The sequence below is a fragment of the Tachysurus vachellii genome, chromosome 10 (genome assembly GCF_030014155.1).
Source record: "Tachysurus vachellii isolate PV-2020 chromosome 10, HZAU_Pvac_v1, whole genome shotgun sequence".
Taxonomy (NCBI): domain Eukaryota; kingdom Metazoa; phylum Chordata; class Actinopteri; order Siluriformes; family Bagridae; genus Tachysurus; species Tachysurus vachellii.
Window position 1 is genome coordinate 3,662,501 of NC_083469.1, and position 20,000 is coordinate 3,682,500.

Below are 20,000 nucleotides of genomic sequence, written 5' to 3' on the forward strand. Positions count from 1 at the left end.
AGTTGCCTCAGGCTTGCTCATTAAGGATGAATAAGAAAAAAAATTAAAGTTAAATATGAGTCTGATATTAATTTAAAACTTTTAGTTCTAGTGGTTAGCACGTTCGCCTCACACCTCCAGGGTCGGGGTTCGATTCCCACCTCCGCCTTGTGTGTGTGGAGTTTGCATGTTCTCCCCGTGCCTTGGGGGTTTTCTCCGGGTACTCCGGTTTCCTCCCTCGGTCCAAAGACATGCATGGTGGGTTGATCGGCATCTCTGGAAAATTGTCCGTAGTGTGTGAGTGAATGAGAGTGTGTGTGTGCCCTGCGATGGGTTGGCGCTCCGTCCAGGGTGTATCCTGCCTTGATGCCTGAGCCCGTGACCCGAGAGTGAGTGAGTGAGTGAGTGAGTGATTGAGTGAGTGAGTGAATTGAACTGAACTTAAAAACCCTAGCAATACCTTTTCATAGAAATAATCTATACACCACATGCAAAGTACCCTATAGAAACCCTTTCCCATAGAAACACAACATAACACTTCCTATAAAAGCACTACAAATGCAAACCTTTTGTCTAAATCTTCCCCAGTGGAAAGATCTCATCATCAAACTCCATCACAGAGGATGCAACCTTTATCCAATAAACACTCACAAGAGTCAGGTGTGTTTCCTAAACACCTTCCAGGAACGTAAATGTAAAAACGTGTCTGACTCATTATCCAATCTTCATCCAATCCTGCTTAAAGTTAGAGCTCCATTCTTAATAACAACATAAATAAAGACAGACCTTTTCCACTAAATGCCTCCCAGATACAGATTTCTCCATCTAAATACCCAACAAAGAGGTAATTTCTTGCACAGACCAGCAACTTTCTCCCTGTCATCTTCTAAATACAGTCCTGTCTTCCAAATACCCTAGACATAAATAATTTTCAAGAAATACCCTACTGAGGGACTCTTTCCTCCACTTACATACCCTAAAGACACATATACCCCTCTGGGGCAGATATTTTCCTCTTTATACCCCAGAGATAGACAGTATTGCCAAATATTGTTTGGAGAAACTCTATCATTAGAGATAAGCACAAATCTGCCTGAGAGGCAAATATTTTTAATTATATACCCCTTTAGCACAGTCATCTGTGTCATCATACCAAGGGTCGGGGGTTTTCCTGCAAATGCGTACCTTGCAACTAGAATACTTCCTCTTTAGCTCTCCATCTTAAAATCCCATAAAAATACATCACAAAAGACAAGACCTCTACTTATAGCTAGGGATCTGACCCCCAGATACAGATCCCTTGTTCTGAATTGCTTTCTTTCGAGGATAGGTTTTGTTGTTCCTGGTGACAGATTTCTCTCCAAAATACCTACTGTAGCAGAAAACGACCGCTCCCCTTTAATGCCCCCTTGGGACGGAGATCTTTTAAATACTGTCCATGAACAAGTACTCATCTTTAAATGCCCTACAGATGGGCACCATGCCCCTGAAACCCTACAGAGAAATTTTCCTCTAAACACCTCATTTGAGAACGATCACCAATGCTAAATACTCACTAAGAAAGAGGACTTAATCTAAATAGGCTCCCATCGGCGGGAGACCTCTTCATCTACTGTATATACCACATGAGAAAGGGCAATTAATCTAAAGACCACTTTAACAGTACTCTACCTGAGAAAATCCTTTTCCTCCAAATACCCTCTTTTGTGAAAGACCTATTAATCTATATTCTGCTCACAAAGACATTTTCCTATAAAGTCTTATAAATACCTCATCTTCTACATACCTCCTGATAAATACCCTTTCCCTTTATGCCCCATGAAAGATATCCTTTTCTAAAGTACCCTACCTGAAAAAACTGACTGAAAACAATCCCAAATAAAATCCCAATCCCCTTTTTCTTAATGCCTACTATAAAAAAAATTTATTTCTTGCTTTACACATCCCCAAAAAAATGTCTTCTTCGAGTTAACACCTGAGAAAGACCTCTTCATTTAAACGCCTCCAAAGAATTACCCCAACCACAAAAAAGAGGTTCTACTGTACTCAAGAGTTCTTCACTTATATACCCCCTGAGAAACTTATCTTCCATCTAAATATCCCACCTGATAAAGAGCATTCATCTAAATACCCCTGTGAGAAAGATCTGTCTCTTTAAACATTACCTGGTGACTGAGACCTTCTTCTAAATACCATCCAAGGACAGACGTCCTCATCTAACTACCCCATCAGAAACAAACTCAATGCCCTCAAACTCAAACACACTGCAGAGACAGACCTTTTCCTGCAGTTGTCCCAGAGTTGTCTTGGATCCTGTTGCTTGATGTTTGTTGATGATCAGTTCCCTCTTGGCTCCTAAGTAATTTATGCTTCATATTGGACGGTTCCTTCTTCTCTCCCACTCATCAGATGATGTTCCTCCATCTGACTCCATCTGTCCTCCATAGTTCTGAGTGAATCTCCTCTCAGAATCACTGACACATTGTGGTGAATCCTTTTAAAAGCACGGAATCTGATGGACATCAGGCACAGAGCAGAAGTGTCTCAATTGCATGCAGCGTCTTTCTGTCTCTCTCTTTTGATTTGTTTCTTTCTCTCTTTCTATTTTTCTCCCCTCCTTTTCTCTAAACATATGCTGCTCCTCCCTACATACCCCCATTCTTCCCGCCCCCAGAACAAAACACCCAGTTCTGGAGTATATGTTATATATCACTATCTGGTCTGTCTTTATCTCTTTGTCTCTTTCTATTGTCTCTCTCTCTCTCCAGATCTTTATCTAATTCTGTTTTACTCCGTGTCACTTCTTATCTCTCTTTTTTATTCTCATCTCTCCATCTCTACCTCCTTTTGTTCTCTTGGTGTCCCTATATATCTCCTCTATCTTTTCTCTGTCTGTCTATTAGTGTCCTGTACATTATTCATTTTATCACTCCATTCCTGACTCTCTCTTTCTCAGTGTCCAAGTGTCCACCTCTCTCTCTCTCTCTCTCTCTCTCTCTCTCTCTCTCTCTCTCTCTCTCTCTCATTGTCTTTCCTCCATGTCCCTTTCTCTTTCTAACTCTTTATATTTTCTCTCATCTTTTCTCCCAGTGTCCTTTATCTCATCTTTTTCTCAGTGTCACACCTTTCTTTCTTCTTTCCTTCTTCTCCATTTTCTCTCTCTATCTCATCTCTCTTTTCTCCCAGTGCCCCTCATCATCTCCGCTCTATTTTAGTCGGTTTCTCTTTTCTTTTTCTCTCAGAGACAAATTCTAATCTTTATTTTTTAGAGTCCATCTTTATCTCCTTTCCCTGTTTCATCTCTCTGTATCCCTCTCTCATTCTCTTTGTGCCTCTATTACATTCTCTTAATTTATTTTCTCTCCTTTTTTCACCTCTGTCTCCTAGCTTTCACACTCTTCTCTCTTTCTGTCCTTCCCAATCTATTCCTTTACTCACTGTCTGTATCTTCTGTCACTCTGTGATCCTTTTTATCTCCTGTCTTTTCCTTTGTGTTCGTCCCTATCTCTTTTTTCTCTCTCAGCGTCCTCCACAATTTATTTCTATTAATCTCTTATTCTGATTTCTATTTCTTCTCCCTTTTTATCTCATCTCTTTCTCTCAGTGAATCTCTCTATCTCTTTTCTTTCTTTCATTGTCCCTCTTGACCTCTTTTCTTTCCCTCAGTGTCCCTCTCTATCGTTTTTCTTTCTCTGTGTCCCTCTCTATCGTTTTTCTTTCTTTCATTGTCCCTCTTGATCTCTTTTCTTTCCCTCAGTGTCCCTCTTTATCTCTTCTCTTTCTCTGTGTCTTTCTCTATCTCTTCTCTTACTCTCACTGTCTCTCTCTCTCTCTCTCTATATTTTATCTTTCTGAATGAATGAAGTAATTCTTTTCTCTCTGCAGTAATTTTATACATATTTTCTTTCTTTCTTTCTTTCTTTCTTTCTTTCTTTCTTTCTTTCTTTCTTTCTTTCTTTCTTTCTTTCCACACACACACGCACGCACACACATGCACACACACACACACACACACACACACACACACACACACACACACACACACATTTTTAGGACATTATTGTGGCATGCCAGCTCTGAGTTAAACATTCAGTTGCTACTTGTAAAATATGAAATACACGTTGCGGTTTTCTGCACATCCGTGATATTCTGCACAATAACAAACAAGTTTAAACATTAAAACCCTTTTTCTTTGTATTCCTCTATTGTTCAGACCAGGCATGTTGTTGTTTAGGGCTTAAAGTTCTCATGAATCATTCAGTTGAGAAATCTACTCTGGCTGATTTATGCTTATTCTCAATTTTCCATCACGGACTTGCCATTGTTTGCTCTCACGCATTCTTCATATTTCTTTCACACTCTTTTGCTTTTTCTTGCATTCACGTCTAAAAAAAAAAGTAACTTCTGCACAAACAGGAATAGGAATTTTTTTTTAAAGAAAATGACAAATTCAAGGGCGGCACGGTGGCTTAGTGGTTAGCACGTTCGCCTCACACCTCCAGGGTCGGGGTTCGAATCCCGCCTCCACCTTGTGTGTGTGGAGTTTGCATGTTCTCCCCGTGCCTCGGGGGTTTCCTCCGGGTACTCCGGTTTCCTCCCCCGGTCCAAAGACATGCATGGTAGGTTGATTGGCATCTCTGGAAAATTGTCCCTAGTGTGTGATTGCGTGAGTGAATGAGAGTGTGTGTGTGTGTGTGCCCTGCGATGGGTTGGCACTCCATCCAGGGTGTATCCTGTCTTGATGCCCGATGACGCGTGAGATAGGCACAGGCTCCCCGTGACCCGAGGTAGTTCGGATAAGCGGTAGAAGATGAATGAATGAATGACAAATTCAACTTTCTCTAATTTATGTATCACACTAATCTGAGCATTTCTGCTAATAATTCTTAAGCTGCCTCTCTCTCTCTCTCTCTCTCTCTCTCTCTCACACACACACAGACATACAGCATTTGGCAGATGAGTTTATCCATAGCAACTTAAATTTTATAACTGAGCAATTGAGGGCCTTGCTTAGGGGCCCAGTAGTGGCAGCTTGGCGTACCAGGGATTCAAACTCACAATCTTCTGATCTGTAGTCCAACACCTGAACCGCTGAGCTACTACAACCCCATTATTCTGTCTCTGTTATAAATGATACCTCATGCTGTTTCCTGTACAATCCACACTATGATGCTTTGCCTATCAATTGTTTATGTTCGGTAAAATGTCTACAGATTAACTGTTCAAAATCATTGGTGTTAAAATCTTTTAGAAGTCATCATCTCGGGCTTGAGTGACCCGAAAAGTCATTTAAACAGAACTGTCGCCATCTAGTGATGAAGGATGTGTAGATAATTGTTTTTATCTTTATAATAAACCAACTAAATTACAAATGAGACCAAATATGTTCCACTAACATTAATGTGTTCTTCAGATTTCTTCAGTCAGTGAAAAATATTGAGGTATTGATTCTAAGTGCTAGGAATTTGCTGCAATAAGCCACACGTACGTGTGTGTGTGTACGGTTTGTAGTACACATGTACATTCATGCAGTTGACTAATCAGCCAATCATGTGGAAGCAGCACATACAGTGCATACATTCATGCAGAAACAGGACGAAAGCTTAATCTATTTAATGCTCGACATCAAAAGCATGTGAACTTTCATTGTAGCATGGTTGGTCTTGCCAGTTGCGCTCGTTTGGGTATTTCAGAAACTGCAGATCTCTGGCATTTTTACCAAAAACAGTCTCTAGGTTTTACACATAATGTGTTGTAAGTAAATAACTGCATGAATGTGCTGGTATACAGGTGTTGGGAATAAAGTGTGTGGTTGAGTGTACTTGTATGTATATGTGTGTATGTATGTATATATGTATGTATGTATGTATGTATGTATGTATGTGTGTATGTGTGTGTGTGTATGCATGTATGTGTGTGTGTGTGTACGTACAGTGAGTATGTATGTGTGTATGCATATATGTATTTAGGTTAGTGTGTGTATTTCTGTGTGTGAATGTATGTGTGTATATATGTGTGTGTATGTATGTGTGCGTATGTGTGTATGTATGTACGTATGTGTGTATGTGTGTGTGTATATGCATGTACAGTATGTGTGTAGGTTTGTGTGTGTATGTGTGTGTGTGTGTACGTACAGTGAGTACGTATGTGTGTATGCATATATGTATGTAGGTTTGTGTGTGTATTTCTGTGTGTGAATGTATGTGTGTATATATCTGTGTGTATTTATGTTGTGCGTACAGTATGTGTGTTTGTATGTACGTATGTGTGTGTATATGCATGTACAGTATGTGTGTAGGTTTGTGTGTGTGTGTGTGTGTGTGTGTACGTACAGTGAGTACGTATGTGTGTATGCATATATGTGTGTAGGTTTGTTCGTGTGTGTATGTATTTGTGTATGTATGTGTGTGTGTATATGTACGTACAGTCAGTACGTATGTGTGTATGCATATATGTGTGTAGGTTTGTTTGTTAGTATGTGAGTTTGTGTGTGTGTATGCATGTATGTGTGTATGTATGCATGTATGTGTGTATCTATGTATGTGTGTGTGTGTGTATGTATGTGCCTATATCTATGTATCTGTGTCTATGCATGTTTGTCAGTGATTGTGTGTGTGTGTGTGTGTGTGTGCGTGTGTGTGTGTGTGTGTGTGACCTGTACATTTGTTGTCTTCTAATCTGCTAAACATGTGGAATTAGAACAATGCATAAAAACCTGCAGACACAAATCAGAGATCAAATTCTGCTGTTTGTTGTTGTTGTTGTGTGTGTGTGTGTGTGTGTGGTGTGTGTGTGTGTGTGTGTGTGTGTGTGTGTACAGATGACTGTAAATATATATGAATGTAAACATGAGTATATTTATTTTGTTTGCATGTATAAAGTTTTGCTCTGTAAGTTCTGGACACTTGGGAATGAAAATGAGTCACTACAGCACGTTCAGATAAACCACTGGTTTTAATACATTTCTCAAGTCAAAGTGTCATTAAATATGGTATAAAAATAAACACAGGAGGGAAGTGGACAAAAGGAAGCGACCAGACGTTGAACGCGGCCGGCCAACATCTGCTGCTGCACGGTCATTTAATTGTGACAGGCGAAATTTCTACATATTTGTTTAATTGTGCAATAAAAATTAATGCCTATAAGATGGAAGGTGATCACGATGACATCGACTCTGCGTCTCCAAATGCTTGGACTAGAAGCAGCTAAACAAGTGTACAAAGTGTTCTTGTGTTTTTTTTTTTTTTATTTAAAGGTTTGGCTTTACATTTTTGAATAGGCCGTCATATTTATTTCATTTATTTATTTATTTATTTATTTACTTGTTATTATTAATTTTTTGCATCTGACATCATTTTCATACTTTACATGTGGACAAAGAAATGAAGACAACTCGGACTTTGTTTCTCTTATTCAAGGAATTCTTCCTTCCTGGAAGGCCATGGCCTGTTTTGTTTGCCCCTAGTCTGAGGCAGTTAAGAGTCTCAAAGCAAGTTAAGAGTGGTGTAAAAACAGTCCGTTGAACATGCGCGTGATTGGCTAACAACTCAATGTCCGCACCAATCAAACAGCAGGGATGAAGGGGTAGAGTCCTCGTCCCAGGTTGGTTCGCCGAGGCTCAAACGGCAGGCAGTCTTTTAGACGCCAGAGATTTCCCCTAGAGAGAAACACAATAGGAAAACATAAGCGAGAGAAATCTAGAAAGTGAGAGTTGAATCGGATGAACGGATCATGTGCTATTGTGGCGTTTTTTTTTTTTTTGTTTTTTTTTCGGTGAGGAATGAAACACTGTGGGAAGTGGTGTTGAAAAATAATCAACTTTGTGGTGGTAACAGTGTTCCTGCTACACACTGGGCAACATCACACCACCACAGCCTTAAGTGGGTTATTCCTTTTATAGGGATGACAGGAAATGATTTACTTTACCTGGAAGCATTGCTGTCTTTCAAAACAAGTTCTTACTTTTCTGTAGACAAGGAGAAAGAGAGAGAGACAGAGAGAGAGAGAGAGAGAGAGAGAGAGAGAGAGAGAGAGAGAGAGAGAGAGTAATTAAGAACTCATTTTGGTCTCTGCGGTTTCTTCAGCAGGGAAAATGTCCAACATGCGGAAAAATCAGACACACATTTTCAGGAGAGGGTAGGAACCGAGACGACAATAGCTCTCTCATTACAAGATGAATGTGACATCAGAGATGTTTAGGGGCAAGGTCAGCAGATACGGGTCACCAATCCGGGAGCAGGTTGAACATTACTGGTTAGCTGAGCGGTTGTTTGAAGGAGCACGCCAACTTACCACATTACGAGCAAATTTTTCAAATGAGGTTCTGCGGTCCTGAACGTTCCCAGACTTCAATTAGCATAAATCAAAAGATAGACAGAGTAAAGACAAGAAACAGAAGTGTGTGTGTGTGTGTGTGTGTGTGTGTGTGTGTGTGTGTGTGTGTGTGTTTGTGTGTGTGTGTATGTGTGTGTTTTACTTTACCAGGACATTTGGCTAGTAGCGAGGTTGTTCAATTGTTGTGGATTAGCTGTGATATGATATTTACATACAGTATGTAGTCAAGTTGTCATAGTATAGCTAGATGGATTGATGGGTGGTTTGTAGATTAGAGATAATATTCTGGATAAACATTTGTGAACTGGCTGTAGTATAGTGGATATACGGTTATCGGCTAGTTCTAGTAAAGAATAGTTGTAGTATAGTGAATACACGGTTGTAGGTTAGTGTATTATATTGTGTATAATATAGTGTATTATAGTGTATCATGTATAAACAAATCAATGAATAGGTTGTGTGATGGTGGATAAACGGTTGATGATCATTTCTAGTATAGCCAATAAAGTGTTGTAGTATTGTGGATAAACAGCTGTTGTAATATAGCGGACATACGGTTACTGACTAGTTCTAGTTTAGTCAAAACAGGGTTGAAGTTTAGTTAGTTAGTTTAGTGGGTAGTAGTATATAGTGCACAAATGGTTGTACGTTAGTGATATTGTCATATTATATATTGATATTATTGATATATTGATATTAGTGATTTTGTCATATATATTATATTGTCATGTTGTAGTTTAATCAATAAACAGTTTCAGTGTAGTTTGTTGTAGTAAAACAATCAACAGATTTTTGGTGTAGTTTCGGTGTAGTTGTAGTAGAGTGTAGTAGAATCATCGACTGACTGTTTTATTATTGTAGATTAATCAACAGTTTTAGTGTAGCTTCTTGGAATATAATTAATTATTGCGTTTTAGTGTAGTTTTGGTGTAGTATATTGAAGTTGTAGTAAAATCAATCAACAGATTTTTGCTGCAGTGTTTTTTTACAGAAGTATCATCGACAGACAATTTTCTTATTGTAGTTTAATCAGTTTAACCAGTTTTAGTGTAGTTTGTTGTAGTATCATTAATCAACATTGTGTGTAGTTTGGTGTAGTATCATTAATCAACATTTTGTGTAGTTGTTGTAGTATCATTAATCAACATTTTGTGTAGTTTGTTGTAGTATCATTAATCAACATTTTGTGTAGTTTGGTGTAGTATCATTAATCAACATTTTGTGTAGTTTGGTGTAGTATCATTAATCAACATTTTGTGTGGTTTGGTGTAGTATTATTAATCAAAATTTTGTGTAGTTTGGTGTAGTTTATTTAGTTGTAATAAAATCAATCGACAGTTTTCGGTGTAGTTTTTTCATAGTAGTATCATCGACCGACAGTTTTATTATTGTAGTTTAATTAATCAACAGTTTTAATGTAGTTTCTTGTAATACAATTTATTAACAGTTTTAGTTTAGTTTTCGTGTAGTTTATTGAATTTGTATAACAAATCAACAGATTTTTAGTGTCGTTTTTTCGTCAAAGTATCATCTAACAGATCATTTTATTAAAGTGTTTTAATCGATCAACAGTTTTAGTGTAGTTTGTTGTAGTATCATTGGCAGACAGTTTTATTATTGTAGTTTATTCAATCAACAATTTTAGTGCAGTTTGTTGTAGTAAAATCAACACTAGCTGTAAGTTTAAGACAATGAACAGTTGTGGGTTAGTTAATAGTATAATAGTGGACTAATAGCTGTAAGTTTAAGTTGCGGATTTGTTGTGTATTACCTTCTTTTTAGCCTGCAGAAGCTCCTGGTAGGCACTGGATCTGATGAAACGGCTGTATGAGTCACTCTTCATTAGCTTATAAATGTGTTCCTGAAACACACACACACACATTATATCAGTTTAACCTGTGGTAATGCAGGGACTAAACTGATCAATTACAAAAATGATCAATTATATAAATGTTACTCTCATGTCCCTCCTGAGTAACAGATGTCCAGTTTAACCAAACCATTTTATTCATCATTACATTTATATTTAGATTCACATTTACATTTCTGGCATTTAGCAGACACCGTTATCCAGAGTGACTTACAACTGTTTCAACTTACAACTATTTCAACTTATACAACTGAGCAATTGAGGGTTAAGGGCCTTGCTCAAGATCCCAGCAGGTGGACCTGGGATTCGAACTCATGTTTTGCATGCAATGTTGTTATTGCTTTTATCGATAAAGAGATGAAAGTTTGTTCTAAGCATACAAACTAATTATTCTAACAAAGTCTTTTCAGATAAATAATCTTGGAGCAGGATTAATGAAATAAACTAGACTTCTGAGAGTCCCAGTCAGACACTGTGCTCCATGCACCTGTGCGTCCTCAAAAGCGTAGCGCCCGGGGTCCTTTACGTTCTGTGTGGTTTTGTCATAGCTCTTGGAATCAACATTGATGGCACTGGGAGCTCCGGAAGCCAGAAACTCCTGCCAAATCTCCTGCACTCGAGACGGCACCTCCCTAATGGGTCTCTTCTTCAGCTCCTGCACAGCCAACCAGAACCTGAAAGAAAGATGCAAAGAAGAGATGTAAGATGAGGAAAGATGAAAAAGAGCTAGTGCATTTTTTTAAGCATGCAATTTAGTGCTTTTTTTTTCAGACTCTACACAAAGGTGTTAATTAGCTCTTGCTCTGTAGGTAACATTGGGATATTTTTTAATTGGAAGCACAGATTTATTTATTTATTTATTTATACATTCAGGTTGTTTTTTCACAATATTCTAGCAGTCTTTTAACATGGCTAAAAAAACAAAATGTTTTTATATTTCTTGTCCATTAGGCTGATTTTCTTCCACCTATTTTCAGATGTTACAGAAGCCACAGGAATCACTGTTTGAATGTGGTACATTCTTCTATTTCTTATCAATATTGTGATTTGAAAACAAATCTCAGATAGAAAGAGAGACAAAATAAATAGAAACACTAGTATTCACGTAGATGACACTGAACCGCATTCTGTAACATTTTTCCAGTAGGGGGCGCCTGCACTACCTGAGGTTTTCTGAGCTGAATTCGGACTCAAGGAATTTGAGGAACTGCGCTCTTCCTGCAGGATCTTTCAGCACCTCATCAATCCTGAAACCCCAACGCTTCACCCTGCTCTGTGTCGGCTCCTTACTGCAACACACACACACACACACACACACACACACACACAAACACACACACAGTGCCTCATGCACTACGTATCTACATAAAACACATTATTGTGTGTTTGCGTGTGTGGGTGTGTGTGTTTGTGTGTGTGATGCCCACCTTGCCTCCAGCTCCCAGATGGTCGTGTCATCTGATATCCACGGGTTTGAGGGGTCAGGCGTTGAGAGGAAAGGATCGTAATCTGCATACTGCTCTGTGTAGCCTAATAACCTACAACAACAACAATAACAATTATGATGTCACAAGAAATAAATCAAAAACATGATATAATAATAATAATAATAATAATAATAATAATAATAATAATAATAATATGTTCAAATAAACACAAATAAATATGCAATGAAAAGTCTATTCGAGCTATTATGATATTAGTATTAATATAAATTCTTACAGATTTCTTATATATTATAGAGCTCTTTTATTCGAACATGACTGAGTAATAAGTTTCATTTGAAATAAAGTTTGCAGTCACTTCTAAAGGAAAAAAATAAATAAAACGGAACAGAAAGTGAAGTATAAGCAAAAAACTACTTTGCCAATAACCAAGGTAATGCATCGGCTGGATCATTTGAGGAAATCCCTCATTAGTGGGTTTGCAATAAAGTAATTTGTTATCAGAGGAACAGGAAAAGAGCACCATGAAGATGCTGTGCATGCAATAAAACCTGCAATTTATCCATTATGGAATATGAAGGATATAAATAAACCACAGCCGTACGCTTTAGGTATCGCAGGCTGTTCTCCACAGGTCGATATGTCAGTATTAAGATCTTGCGCAGGCTCGTTAAAAGCACTTCATCATAAATCCGGAGAGATAATGCTTGTCTTACAGTGGCGCTCGTGAACACGGCTCATTAACGAGATCAATAGGAAAAACACAAGGAGGTTTAAGCACTGTACAGTACTGAGGATCAAAGGGTCGATCAAAATAGACACACATAAAAATGCATGTGAGCACACACACACATACACACACACTCACTTACCCCTCTGCAACTTTGGACATCTTCAATCGATGTCTGTCTAACTGTGCCTGCCAGAATTTGATCTGAAAAGACATTAAAGCACAAGGAGTTTATTGTGAAGTTTACTGTGTGTGTGTGTGTGTGTGTGTGTGTGTGTGTGTGTGTGTGTGTGTGTGTGTGTGTGTGTGTGTAAAAGACAGTGAAATGAAGCTCCACAAAACTGTACTTAGACCTATAAAATATTTCATACAAATTTAAAAAGTCTCATATTTTTACATCCTACAAATGACTGTAGGCTTGAAATTATTAAGAATTAGAACAGAACAACTGTAACCTAGAACCACTAACCTGCTCTAACCTACAACCTACAACTACTAATCTACTGTAACCTACAACCTACAACTACTAATCTACTGTAACCTACAACCACTAAACTACTGTGACCTACAACCTACTGTAACCTACAACTTACTATAACCTACAACCTACTGTGAACTACAACCACTAACCTACTTTAACCTACAACCACTAAACTACTGTGACCTACAGCCTACAACTAATAATCTACTGTAATCTAGAACCACTAACCTACTGTAACCTAAAACCAACAATCACTAAACTACTGTGACCTACAACCTACTGTATCCTACAACCACTATCCTACTGTAACCTACAACCATTAACCTAATGTAACCTACAACCACTAATCTTCTGTAACCTACAGCCTACAACTACTAATCTATTGTTACCTACAACCACTAACCTACTGTAACCTAAAACCTACAACCACTAACCTACTGTAACCTACAACCTACAACCACTAAACTACTGTAACCTACAACCTAAAACCACTAAACTACTGTAACCTACAACCTACAACCACTAATCTACTGTAACCTACAACCTACAACCACTAAACTACTGTAACCTACAACCTACAACCACTAAACTACTGTAACCTACAACCACTTACCTACTGTAACCTACAACCACTAATCTACTGTAACCTACAACCTACAACCACTAAACTACTGTAACCTACAACCTACAACCACTAATCTACTGTAACCTACAACCTACAACCACTAATCTACTGTAACCTACAACCACTTACCTACTGTAACCTACAACCACTAATCTACTGTAACCTACAACCACTAACATACCGTAACCTACAATCTACTACTAGTAACGTACTGTATCATCCTAACTACATAACTGATAACCTGTACCTGTTCCTGAAGCTCCTCCACGGTTGGCTGCTTGGCCTCGGGGGCGGGTGTGTGGGTGGGGCTGTGACTGCGGATATCATTCTGAAGGCCGTATACAGACTAAACAGAAAAAAATAAATAAATTCAGCTTTCCTTTATTTGCTACATTCTTCTTTTCATGGTTTATTGCAAATTGTTTTCTTATAATTATATCATTTTGCTACAAAATCTCCATTTTGTTCAACAAAGTGTTCCTGCTTGTGCAACAGCCACCGTTGCACCATCTGTTGCATCTCTTCATCCGACCGGAAGATCTTTCCACCCGATGTCTCCTTTGGTGGTCTAAAAAAACATAGAAATCATTCCAAGCGAGATCTGATGAGTACACCGGATGTGGCAGGCACACAAACTGCAGGTTCCTGATGGTCCCAACAGTGTGATGCGCAGTATGGAGCAGTCCGTGTTCCTGCTTCAGCAAGACGCCGGGACACATGAACCAGTCTGCCTGCAGGATGCTGTGTGAGTGACTGCTGATGACTCACGAAAATTACAGCTGTGCACACTCTGTTTCTCGAATTACATCTCTCTTTTAAGCTTTTCATGTGACTCACATTTGTACATACAGTGGCCGAGGTACAAAAAACAGAGAGTGCGTTATTTTGTAATACGACAATTCTCATAACTAACAACTTTTAGAAGAAAAATTAATACGTGGAAATAAATTTGTATGTGAGCGATAAAAACGTACACATAAAAGATTAACATGTGAAAGAATAGCGTAAAGAATGATGCTACCTTAGTTAGGTTAAAAAAGTGTAAAAAAAAAAAATAATACAAAATAAAATAAAATAAATTAAAATTTAATTAAATTAAATAAAATTACTCACTCACTCATATTCTACCGCTTATCCGAACTACCTCGGGTCACGGGGAGCCTGTGCCTATCTCAGGCGTCATCGGGCATCAAGGCAGGATACACCCTGGACGGAGTGCCAACCCATCGCGGGGCACACACACACACACACTCTCATTCACTCACGCACTCACACACTACGGACAATTTTCCAGAGATGCCAATCAACCTACCATGCATGTCTTTGGACCGGGGGAGGAAACCGGAGTACCCGGAGGAAACCCCCAAGGCACGGGGAGAACATGCAAACTCCACATACACAAGGAGGAGACGGGAATCAAACCCCCAACCCTGGAGGTGTGAGGCGAACGTGCTAACCACTAAGCCACCGTGCCCCCTAAATAAAATGACATTTAATTAAATTTAATTCATTCATTCATGTTGAAAAAAAAATCTCATGCTAGAAATGTGGAACATGTGGAAATGAAAGCTATTTGCACACACAAAAAAACTCTAATAGCTCATTTATTTTCCACATTCTTAATATAGCAGCGTCAGGGTGCTTAGCAAAAGTGTCCCTGCTCAAACTGCAAAATTGACCTTTTTATTTTAACATCCGCAAGAAGAATTTTCCGTTCCAGAAATATCAGTATCAGGACTCTAGTTTGGATATCGTCTCATTTTGGTCATATGACTCCAGATGACAAATGACATGCTCCAGTACCTTTCTTGTTTTGTGAGGATTCTTCATTCTGGAGGACTTTTTGATGTCTACTTCTGTCGTGTTGACACATCCTGGCTAAGACGGTGGCACACACACATGTACACACACACACACACACACGCACACACACACACACACACATTTTAAGTTGAAATTTGCACAATTCATTGTTTCTTTATAATTGTCATGTTATCTAGAGACATCACAAAATGTTAATTAATACAAATGAACATATTCTTGTTGAATTTTAGTGTCTCCTAGGAGTTTGTGTGTGTGTGTGTGTGTGTGTGTGTGTGTGTGTGTGTGTGTGTGTGTGTGTGTGTGTGTGTGTGTGTGTGTGTGTGACAAATTACAGCATCAACAATTATCAATCATTTTGACCGAACCTGCACAGGCTGATCTTTAGCCCTAAACAGGCCACGTGACAGAAAAGAACCAGAACTTTTCTCAAATCCGGGACATTAAACACACATCGGACAAATGCGGACAGAAAAAAACGGCTTTTTCGTGGGCTTAAAAGATTAGCTGAGATTAGCGCAGTTAGCCTAATGATGAAAAGTTACTGAAGCACAAATCATTGTTTTCCCACGACAGGGACATTGAGTCAATATAATATAAGAAAAGAGTCAACAAAACATGAGAAAGAAATCTAACAGCAGATTCTGCAGTCTGTCAACTGTGATTGTGAGTAGAGTAAATTCTCTCTCACTCATTTTCTACCGCTTATGCGAACTACTCGGGTCACGGGGAGCCTGTGCCAATCTCAGGTGTCATCGGGCATCAAGGCAGGATACAATCTGGATGGAGTGCCAACCCATCGCAAGGCACACACACACACACTCTCATTCACTCACGCAATCACACACTACAGACAATTTTCCAGAGATGCCAATCAACCTACCATGTATGTCTTTGGACCGGGGGAGGAAACCGGAGTACCCGGAGGAAACCCCCGAGGCACGGGGAGAACATGCAAACTCCACACACACAAGGCGGAGGCGGGAATCGAACCCCCAACCCTGGAGGTGTGAGGCGAACGTGCTAAACACTAAGACGCCGTGCCCCCAGTAGAGTAAATTGTTCTGGTTAAAACCTTAAATCCCTAAAGGAGAAGAAATGGTTCAAAGGTCAGATAAATCTAAAGGTGTAGGATACCTTTAGATTTAAAGGTGTTCTCTTCTCTCACATCATGACCCTGAGCTGTGGTCGATTCATTAACACAATAATCACCTGCTTGCTAATTAGAGAGAAAGCGCTCTTACATCAACCGACACACTCAGCTGAAAAAATCATGTTATTATACACATTAAGGTAACTGTAATGAATAATTTAATATCAAATCTGAAGCTTCTTGAGCTAAAAATAGGAATTAAAATCCTGGAATCTGACTGGAAAATGTAAATAATTCAATATGTTATAAATAAATATTTAAAAAAAAAAAAAAATATATATATATATATATATATATATATATATATATATATATATATATATATATATATATATATATATACGTATATATATATATATATACGTATATATATATATATATATATATACGTATATATATATATATATATCATAAATCCTTTATCTGATAAAAAAATATTAGTGTCAAGATGCTTAAAAATCACCACCAATAGACAGGAATTGATTCTGTCAGCTTTTGTTCTTTCTTTCCTCATTTTCTCCAGGTCTTGGATAAGTCCCACCCCCTAGCCTGCTCGACCTATCAAACGACAGCTACCATCCAGTGAGAGTGAAAGCTTTCTTTTACAGACCAACCACCAGCATCCCTCAAACCGCTGCTCAAGCAAAGGAAATTGCCATCCTGCCATCTTTCTCATACACAAGCTCACTGAAGCCTACGATTGGCTAGCGTCCATGTGATTGACAGGTGAGAATAGAGTATCCACCCTTGTCTTCCAGACGGACTAGACTCTTGTCCTAATTGGTGGTTTCACCCGTCAGAAACTGTAGCATCGTTTGCGTAGTAACCGGGGATGTTGACAGTAAGCCCCGCCCACAAAACCGAACTGTAGGTTTATTTAATCTCCAGTGCATTTGCATTTCTTGTAAGGACATTGAGGAGACATGATTTAGAGGCAGAGCTACAATCGCTACATAGATAAAGCTCGAAGAAGAGCTTTGTTTTAATGTCAAGGTCAAAGGTCTTAAGATAAACGTGAATGAAACAGAGACAGCTTAAACTTGATGGAGATGTGGCGAGCAAACAGACGTGCAGCTTTTCAAATAGCTGCAAATGTGCAATTTCAGCTCAACAACAAGCTTTGCCTCTCTACCGCCATCTGGTTCTGCTCTGATCAGCACATTCCGAGGGGAAATTACACCTCATTGGGTGTTGTGCAGAGAAAATAATTAGATGCCAAATCCCATCGCTCAGCAGCCTGTGTGCAGAGGAGAGCGAGGAAATCACCACCGTCGTCTCACTCGTCTCACTCCTCTCACTAGGCGAATTCACCCTCGACGACTTGCACCTTAATCTTTCTGTTTAAACTGAGATCATTCATTCATTCATTCATTCATTCATTTTCTACCGCTTATCCGAACTACCTCGGGTCACGGGGAGCCTGTGCCTATCTCAGGCGTCATCGGGCATCAAGGCAGGGCACACACACAATCACACACTAGGGACAATTTTCCAGAGATGCCAATCAACCTACCATGCATGTCTTTGGACCGGGGGAGGAAACCGGAGTACCCGGAGGAAACCCCCGAGGCACAGGGAGAACATGCAAACTCCACACACACAAGGCGGAGGCGGGAATCGAACCCCCGACCCTGGAGGTGTGAGGCGAACGTGCTAACCACGAAGCCACCGTGCCCCCCTTAAACTGAGGTCTTTACATGAAATTCGAAACATGTTGACTGACTTTGGTTAACATTACTCACATTACTCACAGTGGTGCAGTGGGATTTAACCTTTGCTTCATCTCTAGTTAAAAGTATTGATGCAGCGGTGCTTTAGTCCTTTAGACTGTCCAGCTCTCCCACCTACTCATTTTTACACTCTACACACACAACAGCGTCCAAAGCTTCAGCTTTAATGCTAATACAGTACCACTGTCTATGATCACTGCCTAGATGAGTCAAGTCTCTGCTGAGACTTAGCACAGCTGTGTTGTATATGAGATCCAGTGCATTCTGGGACTTTGAGTCCAACATTTGCTCTCTCCACTGCTGATGTATTGAGATTCTCCATCTTATTTAAGAAGAAAGAAAATGACCACCGACACAAATAAATTCTAATCTTGTGTCCAGGACTTTAATACACTGAACGTAACAGAAATTCTATTTTACCTCTACAGTTTAGAGGATGGGGGTCTTGCTTAGGGGCCCAACAGTGGCAGCTTAGAGTTGCTGGGATTTGAACTTACATCCTTCCAATCAGCAGTGAAACACCTTAAACACTGAGCTACCACCACACACACACACACATACACACATACACACACACACACAAACACACACACACACACACACACACAGAGACACAGACACATACATACATACATACATACACACATACACACACACACACACACACACACACACACACACACACACAAACACACACACACACACACACACACAGAGACACAGACACATACATACATACATACATACACACATACACACACACACACACAGACAGACACATACATACATACATACATACATACATACATACGTACATACAGTACACACACACACATACACACACACACACACATACATACATACATACATACATACATACATACATACATACATACATACATACATACAGTACATACATACACACACATACACAGACACACAGACACATACATACATACACACACACACACACATACATACATACGTACATACGCACACACACAGACACACAGATACATACATACATACATACATACATACATACATACATACACACACATACACACACATACACAGACACATACATACATACACACACACACAGAATTGTCCCCTTACCACTGGTCTGTGCACGTCCCAGAACGCTCTCTCCTGACTGTCAAGGATTTTCCTCTCGATTTTGTCCCTCTTCTTATCCACTCTGTACAGAAAGGACAACAATGAATCGATCATGTCCACATCATTCCTGTTTCATTTAAGGGTTCAGTAAGGGTTACTATTTGTAAATACTGTACAGTTTACTAATTAAAGATGGCTTCAATTAGTATTAAATATTGAATTAATATTAAATGTAATATAAGTTTATTATATATATATATATATATATATATATATATATATATATATATATATATATATATATATATATATATATATATATATATTGCATCTCAATAAATTAGAATGTCGTTGAAAAGTTCATTTATTTCAGTAATTCAACTCAAATAGTGAAACTCGTGTATTATATAAATTCAGCACACACAGACTGAAGTAGTTTAAGTCTTTTTTGTTTAAATTGTGATGATTTTGGCTCACATTTAACAAAAACCCACAAATTCACTATCTCAAAAAAATAGAATATGGTGACATGTCAATCAACTATTAAACTCAAAACACCTGCAAAGGTTTCCTGAGCCATCCAAATGGTCTCTCAGTTTGGTTCGCTAGACTACACAATCATGGGGAAGACAGTCATGAAGATTGTCCACAAGACAATCATTGACACCCTTCACAAGGAGGAAAAGCCACAAACATTCATTGCCAAAGAAGCT

General features: G+C 38.9%; 2 protein-coding genes across 5 annotated transcripts in view; both read right to left on the reverse strand.

The window, feature by feature from the left end:
- The window catches only part of grem2a (gremlin 2, DAN family BMP antagonist a), a 15,790-nt gene extending 13,247 nt beyond the window's left edge, over nucleotides 1-2,543 (reverse strand). For all 3 annotated transcript variants that reach the window (XM_060879156.1, XM_060879155.1, XM_060879154.1), the window contains exon 1: nucleotides 2,258-2,543. The gene's annotated coding sequence lies outside the window, so the exon portion shown is untranslated. The remainder of the gene's footprint in view (nucleotides 1-2,257) is intronic.
- Nucleotides 2,544-6,952: 4,409 nt separating this feature from the next.
- Nucleotides 6,953-20,000, reverse strand: part of rgs7a (regulator of G protein signaling 7a) — a 60,343-nt gene continuing 47,295 nt past the window's right edge. Inside the window, exons 9-18 of one of the 2 annotated variants that reach the window (XM_060878949.1) lie at nucleotides 19,288-19,369; nucleotides 15,268-15,342; nucleotides 13,712-13,810; nucleotides 12,501-12,562; nucleotides 11,611-11,721; nucleotides 11,347-11,472; nucleotides 10,671-10,857; nucleotides 10,085-10,174; nucleotides 7,906-7,945; nucleotides 6,953-7,636 (exon numbers count right to left, since the gene is read on the reverse strand). In XM_060878949.1, the coding sequence (XP_060734932.1) occupies nucleotides 7,925-7,945; nucleotides 10,085-10,174; nucleotides 10,671-10,857; nucleotides 11,347-11,472; nucleotides 11,611-11,721; nucleotides 12,501-12,562; nucleotides 13,712-13,810; nucleotides 15,268-15,342; nucleotides 19,288-19,369 (853 nt within the window). In that variant the 3' untranslated portion in view covers nucleotides 6,953-7,636; nucleotides 7,906-7,924. Of the gene's footprint in view, nucleotides 7,637-7,905; nucleotides 7,946-8,007; nucleotides 8,326-10,084; nucleotides 10,175-10,670; nucleotides 10,858-11,346; nucleotides 11,473-11,610; nucleotides 11,722-12,500; nucleotides 12,563-13,711; nucleotides 13,811-15,267; nucleotides 15,343-19,287; nucleotides 19,370-20,000 lie in introns of those variants that run through there. The other variant, XM_060878950.1, reaches the window with a different exon arrangement.